Source organism: Punica granatum, chloroplast, assembly GCF_007655135.1.
Source record: "Punica granatum chloroplast, complete genome".
Classification (NCBI taxonomy): domain Eukaryota; kingdom Viridiplantae; phylum Streptophyta; class Magnoliopsida; order Myrtales; family Lythraceae; genus Punica; species Punica granatum.
In genome coordinates, this window is record NC_035240.1 from 15001 (window position 1) to 22500 (window position 7500).

Below are 7500 nucleotides of genomic sequence, written 5' to 3' on the forward strand. Positions count from 1 at the left end.
ATCCCCATCTAAATTCATAGTAGTAGGGCGGATTAGATATATCTTTAGTTCATAGATAACTAGTCAATATCTAATATCACATATACATGTCTTTCTTCCATAACGGAAACCGACTATTCGTATCTTCGATTCAAATCGGATTCTAGAATCATTTTGGAAACGTCCAAGAGTTGGATTCTAGCCATTAGATTCCATATACCCAGTTTTGACCCGCCTTTACTAACCAATTCATTTTTTATGAATTTCGTTTTTTCAATTCTTATTCTTCTTTTCCTTTTATTTATCATTATCCCACATGTATACAATCTACATGTACGAATTCGTTAGGCCAAATTATTGCATAGAAATATCAGTATTTGAGTGATTAAAAGGTTCATTCCATTTTTTATTTCTATTTTTTTATTTAATATTATTTATCCCTATTTTCTATTAATATTTTCTTTTGTTCAATTGAACAAAAGAAAATATTAATAGAAAATCTTGATTAGAGGTAGGTATTATATAAATTAAATGGGCCAAACAATAATTTTAGGAAAAAGATCTTTATCTCTTTCCTTTTTTTTCTTTTACAATTCGCTAAATAGCGTAATCTTTTTTCCTATTACTGTAGATCATATATACCGTATTTTTATATTTCCTAAGTCGATTATCTTGGCCTAAGCTAAAAAACGACTGACTATTTCGAAACTCGTCAATGATGACCCTCCATGGATTCGCCTATATAAGCCGCGGCTAAGGTTGCAAAAATAAGAGCTTGAATACCACTCGTAAATAATCCAAGGAACATGACAGGTATAGGAACCACTAAAGGTACTAAAGAAACAAGAACAACAACTACCAATTCATCGGCTAATATATTTCCGAAAAGTCGAAAACTAAGTGATAAAGGTTTTGTGAAATCTTCTAAGATGTTAATGGGTAAAAGAATGGGAGTTGGTTGTATGTATTTACTGAAATAACTTAATCCTTTTTTGCTAAGACCTGCATAGAAATAGGCTACTGACGTGAGTAAAGCTAAAGCAACGGTAGTATTTATATCATTCGTAGGTGCAGCTAATTCCCCATGAGGTAACTGTATGATTTTCCATGGTAAAAGAGCCCCTGACCAATTAGAAACAAAAATAAATAGAAACATAGTTCCAATAAAAGGAACCCACGGACCATATTCTTCTCCAATCTGGGTTTTGCTAACGTCTCGAATGAATTCAAGGACATATTCGAAGAAATTCTGACCGGCATTTGGAATGGTTTGTGGATTCCGAACAGCTATACTAGCTGAACCTAATAAGATAGCAATAACAACCCAAGAAGTTATAAGTACTTGGCCGTGGACTTGAAAACCTCCTATTTGCCAATAGAAATGTTGGCCTACTTCCACACCAGATATATCGTATAACCCTTTTAGTGTGTTGGTGGAACATGATAGAACATTCATATTGCCCTCTGACAGAAATAGAACTTGAAAGGGAATTATTTTGATTCAACCATCTCTTTTTCCACTTGATTAGTTGAATTTTCTATTTTGGATACTAACTAATCACAAAATATCCCCAGTAATTTTTATTTCTTTTATGCGATTCAAGAGTAGTAACCGATTCCATAAATCTATGGAGTTCAAAAAAGAATTTATTTATCTTATTATTAATCAAGGATTTCGTATATAGCTAGAACGACCCTCACAAATTGAGAATACTAATTTGTTAAGAATTAATCGGATTGAAGCTATAGCGTCATCATTTGCTGGAATCGAAATATCTGCAAGATCCGGGTCACAGTTTGTATCAATTAAACAAATTGTTGGAATTCCCAAAGTGATACATTCTCGAAGAGCCGTATATTCTTCTTGCTGATCAACAATAATTACAATATCGGGCAAGCCTGTCATATATTTAATCCCGCCCAGATATGTTTGCAAGTGAGATAATTGTCTCTTCGACATAGCTGCGTCTCTTTTTGGAAGACGGTTGAGTTTCCCCGTCTTTTGTTCCGTTCTCAAGTCCCTGAACTTATGAAGTCTCGTTTCTGTAGTGGACCAATTCGTTAACATACCACCGAGCCACTTTTTATTAACATAATGACACCTAGCCTTTATTGCAGCCCGTGCTACTAAATCAGCTGCTTTATTTTTGGTACCAACAATTAAAAACTGTTTTCCACGACTTGCTGCATCAAAAACTAAATCACAAGCTTCTGATAAAAAACGAGCAGTTTTTGTAAGATTTGTAATATGAATACCTTTACGCTTTGCAGAAATATAAGGTGCCATCCTAGGATTCCATTTCCTAGTACCATGACCAAAATGAACTCCTGCTTCCATCATCTCTTCTAAATTGATGTTCCAATATCTTCTTGTCATTTCTCCCCCCATTTCCTTCTTTTTTTTTTTCAAAAAAAGCGACGAGGTGCCCTGAACTAAATAATTGTTCCGATGGAACCTTTTCTTCTACCGGAGATTGGCCGTGTCTGTCGATATACGATCCAAATCGCTACCCTCTATTCGTTATTATCTTTATTTTCAGGACAACATCAAATGACCCAGAGAGTTTTTTTTATTAAAAAAGTATTAATCCACCTTTAGGAATTATTAAATCCTCTAAATGATTGTTCTGGTGTTTCATGGAAATTCTTTGAAATGCAAGAATCAAATAATTCTCTGTGGTGGAACAAAATATCTTTGATTTCGCCCTCGAAAAAATTATTATTTTTTATTTCCAAAGGAATATTCTTATGTTGCCTTGAACGGTGCGCTAATCCTTTGAATCCGGTACCAACGGGTATCATCCCTCCTATAACAACGTTCTCTTTTAGGCCTTTCAACCAATCGATCCGACCCCGGAGAGCAGCTTTGGCTAAAACTCGAGCAGTTTCTTGAAAACTCGCTTCAGATATGAAACTTTGAGTATTCAAAGATGTTCTTGTTATTCCCAATAAGACGGCCCTGTAACAGATCGATTCTTCCAAAGCGCGCCCCGTTCGTTCCGCTCGCAACAATCCAATTAGTTCTCCAGGTAAAAAAACATTAGACATTCCATCCTCGGAAACTAAGACTTTTGATGTTATTTGGCGTACAATAATTTCTATGTGCCTATTATGGATTTGTACCCCTTGGGATCGATAAACCTTTTGGATCTTATTAACCAAAGATATACGACTTTGCACTATAGTTAGCTCAGCACCAATCAAGAATCCCCAAGGAATTCCAAGAATTCTTGTTATATGCTCGTTCCAACCCTCAACTCTTTTTGCTAGGTTCATTGATATTGAATCAATTGAACGCACTTCTAACACTTGTTCCACCTTTGGAAGACCCTGCGTTATATCGCCGGATCTCGATTTTTCATATATAAATGTAACTAATGTATCTCCTTCGTAAAGGATTTCTCCATAATGGCCATGAACAGTTGCTCCTGGAGTGGCTAAATAAGGCTTAGCGGATCTTATTACTACAGAGTCAAGTTGAACAATCAAAACTTGACCCGATTTTAAGTATGGTCCATTTTTTGCTATACATACATTTTCACAAATAAACTGTCCAAGACTGATTATTGGAGATGTTTCTTCACAATAATTATCATAATTATTGTAAGGGAGAAAATACCAATTCAAATTGAATGAATTCAAAACGATGTTACTGCATGGATCAGGATTATAAATCCTCCCATTTTCATCCATTAAATAATATTTAAGTGCTTGAAAGGTCTGTTTTAAATTTTCAAGTTGCAAATATTTAGTTACTAAAACCTGATTATGAGTTATTAAATCGTAAAATGAATAAAAATTCACAATTTGAAGGACTGTTCCTAAAGGGCCAATCGAATTCCTAATTTGAATTATAGGATCTTTTTTAATTGATTCTTTTATCACATTGTGATATTTTGCATCATTGAATGGACCCATTTGAAAACAATTAGATGATGACAAAATTATCAAAGATGGGCATTCCTTATTTTTATTTAACAAAGTGCGAATAGTTCCGTGATTTTGGCTAGGTGATTGTTGAATCTTTGTCTTGGAATAAATAGAATAAAAAGGATTGATATGGGTGTGATCTGACACATTATCAAAGATCAATCCTGAGCCTGACGGATCATTCCTTTTTCTGAGATACAAAATAGGGGATTTCACTAAGTCGATTCTTAGAAAATCTCGAATCAGGCCATTTGTACTTACTTCAACAAAGGAAGCACGGGCCTCTTGGATAGAAGAACTTTTTTCGTCTTCGTCCCAATTCAAAATTAAACAAGTTCGAACTAATTGAATACTTGTGCCAGAAATTCCCCGAATTGGTTTTCCATTTCCGTAAACAATATAATTGACAACTCGAAGTTGCATATTATCCTTTTCTTGGAACAAATCCGGGGGAAAGAGTGTTGCTAAATTTATACCGTCCCCTATTTCATATGTTACTACGGGTCGAACTAAAACAAAATACTTTTTCTTAGTAGATGTGATCCTTTGGACATAGATCCAATTTTTCAATTTTTTTGATTCCTTAGAATTTGTTTTTCCTGTTCCTGGTGGTATCAAGATGCCACTGTGTCGGGATATCTTATCCGTTTCTCCAGGAAAATGGATATCTCCCGAAAAGATTTTCACTTCAATCCTTTTTTTTTTTCTCTCCACTCGGACTAATCCGCCCACTCGGCTTCTTGTATTTAAAGTGATTCGTGTATCTACTCCAATCAAACTATTGTGCCGTACCATTATCGAAGAAGATTCAGGTAAAATATGTACTTCTTCGGGAATGAAAAAAAATCGATCTATTTTCATTTGGTATTTTTGCTTAAATTCTTTGATTCCTCGATACTCAATCAAATCCTCTTTTTTAACCATTGAATGCATCCCTATAGTCCCATATTTAGTAATTCCCGAACTCTTTCTTCTGTATCGAGGATCATCGAAATAAGCAAGAATACTATTTCTACGGAAAATACCCTTTATGGGTAGTTCAATCGATATACCCGAATGAGGCATTAGTTCTTTCTCTCGTTCTTGAATCGATTGGAATGGAATGACAAATCTATTTCTTCGCCTTTTTGCCAATAAATCAGAATTCTCGTGGAGGATAGCAGGATATGTGAGATTACAATGACCAGTACATATGATTCGATTAATTTCTGAATAATCCGGACTCCTATCTTCTTTTTTTTTACCAGAAAAATCAGAACTACACAATTTCGATCTGATTTGATCATTATTCACTGAGAGACTAGAAAGATATCTTCGTTTGACAGAAAGAGACCGAAGATTTATTTGATCTTGATCCTTGTGGAGTGAAAAGGGGACTCCATTGGATCTGCACGAACCTCCCGATAATATCCATAAATGACTTGTTTTTGGTAAAAGATGGACATTGCTATATGTAAATTCAGGCGCATGGTCCACATCGGTACTCCAGTGCATTTCTCCCTCTGAGTCAGAATAAATATGTTTTCGAACCCTTTCTTTAAAATTTAAAGTATCTGTTCCCGCGCGAATCTCAGCAATCACTTGTTCTGATTCTACATATTGATTATTTTGAACCAAAAGAAAACTTTTTGGTGGAATAGTCACGTTATGTATAATATCTTCACTCTCAATAGTTACATCCAAGTCTATAGAACATAGAAAGGCGGGATGCCCATGACGCGTACGTGTGGGATGAACCAAATGCTCATTGAATTTGATTTTTCCATTAGAGGGGGCTCGTACATGTCCTGCAGTGCCACCTGTGAACACTCCACCCGTATGAAAAGTTCTTAATGTTAGTTGAGTCCCTGGTTCTCCAATAGATTGACCCGCAATAATACCGACAGCTTCTCCCAATTCGACCAGGTCACCATGAGTAGGACTCCTACCATAACATAATCGACAGATCCAAGATGGACTCCTACAAGTAAAGGGGGTTCGGATAGATATTGGTTGTGTTCGAAAGGTTATGAATCGATTGACAAGTCCAATTCCAATATCTTGGTTTCGAATGGCAATGCATCGTGAGCCCATATATATATCGTCCGCTAATACACGACCAATTAATGTTTGAATAAAAATTCGTTCCGGCATCATCCCATTTCGAGGACTCACAGAAATCCCTCGGATGGTCCCACAATCTGTTCTACGTACAACAATGTGTTGAACTACTTCAACAAGTCTGCGCGTAAGATATCCAGCATCTGATGTTCGGACAGCAGTATCCACAACTCCTTTGCGGGCTCCGTAGCAAGAAATGATATATTCTGTTAACGACAGTCCTTCGCGTAAATTGCTTTGAATAGGTAAATCAATCATTTGTCCTTGAGGATCCGACATTAATCCTCTCATACCTACTAATTGGTGTACTTGAGATGCATTTCCTCTGGCTCCCGAAAAAGACATTATATGGACTGGATTAAAAGGGTCGGTCATCCTAAAATTAGGATTCATTTCTTGTCGCAAATATTCACTTGTAGCATACCATACCTCAATGGATTGGCGTAATTTTTCTACTGCGTGTACATTCCCATAATGATGGTGTTTTTCCAAAGTCAAACTTTGTTGTTCAGCATCTCGTACTAACCATCCTTTAGAGGGTATCGTTAAAAGATCATCAATCCCTAATGAAATGGATGTAGCAGTGGCTTGCTGGAAACCCAGAGTCTTTACTTGATCCAGAATGTGTGATGTATATGCCATTCCGAAGTGATCTATTAATCTGCTAATAAGTCTTTTAATGGCAGTTCCATCTATTACTTTATTGTGAAAGACTAGATTGACTCGTTCTGCCATAAGTACCTCCATATTCTGCTGAGTGGGATTCGACAATGAGTTTGAGTCAATGATTGGAAAACTTCCTTTTCTCGATCTTAATTCGCATAGAAATTCAGGAACTAGGGTCCCAGTTGAACCGGAAAGACCCGAATTCACACCGGTGTCATAGAATTACTTAACTTCCATATGATTAGGTACTATATGAGCAGGCTCGACAAAACCCTTGTATAGCTTCTTCAATTTCTCGAAAAAGAGAAATATGACCGACAGTTGTTCGAATGTATATACAAAGAATTTCTTTTTTTACACTTCTTACTATTAGATAGTGCTCATAAATCTCATGATAGGTACCCAAAGATTCATAGTGAACCTCGATGGGAACTTCTCTTGAAGCAATAACGCGTTGATCTAGTCGCCACCGAAGCCACAAAGGACTATCTAAATTGATTCTTTTCTGTCGATAAGCCCCAATTGCATCATACGAATTACAAAAAAAGGGTTCTTTTTTTTTCCAGTTATTATCATAAATTCTTTCTTTTTGATAGTTTCTGCGATTCCATGGATTATACCTATTTGTACAAATACCTCGGCGATTCCCACTCGTTAATATGTATAGACCAATAAGCATATCTTGGGTTGGGACGGCAATGGGATCCCCAATAGCTGGAGACAAGAGATTCATATGAGAAAACATAAGTAAACGAGCCTCCGCTTGAGCCTCCAAAGATAAAGGTACATGAACGGCCATTTGATCCCCATCAAAGTCTGCATTGA

At 36.2% G+C, this 7500-nt stretch overlaps 4 protein-coding genes across 4 annotated transcripts in view; all 4 read right to left on the reverse strand. All coding sequences in view use genetic code 11, as the record gives it.

Moving 5' to 3' along the window:
- Positions 1-691: 691 nt before the first annotated feature.
- On the reverse strand, positions 692-1435 carry atpI (ATP synthase CF0 subunit IV). The gene has a single exon. It carries the CDS (start codon positions 1433-1435, stop codon positions 692-694), a length of 744 nt encoding a protein of 247 aa, YP_009390797.1.
- Positions 1436-1645: 210 nt separating this feature from the next.
- On the reverse strand, positions 1646-2356 carry rps2 (ribosomal protein S2). Its single transcript has one exon. It carries the CDS (start codon positions 2354-2356, stop codon positions 1646-1648), a length of 711 nt encoding a protein of 236 aa, YP_009390798.1.
- A 218-nt stretch (positions 2357-2574) lies between these two features.
- On the reverse strand, positions 2575-6744 carry rpoC2 (RNA polymerase beta' subunit). The gene has a single exon. The coding sequence runs from the start codon at positions 6742-6744 to the stop codon at positions 2575-2577; it is 4170 nt and encodes a 1389-aa protein (YP_009390799.1).
- Positions 6745-6916: 172 nt separating this feature from the next.
- Positions 6917-7500, reverse strand: part of rpoC1 (RNA polymerase beta) — a 2789-nt gene continuing 2205 nt past the window's right edge. The window contains exon 2 of the mRNA in view: positions 6917-7500. This exon is cut by the window's right edge and continues 1024 nt beyond it. Coding sequence (YP_009390800.1) covers positions 6917-7500 — 584 coding nt within the window.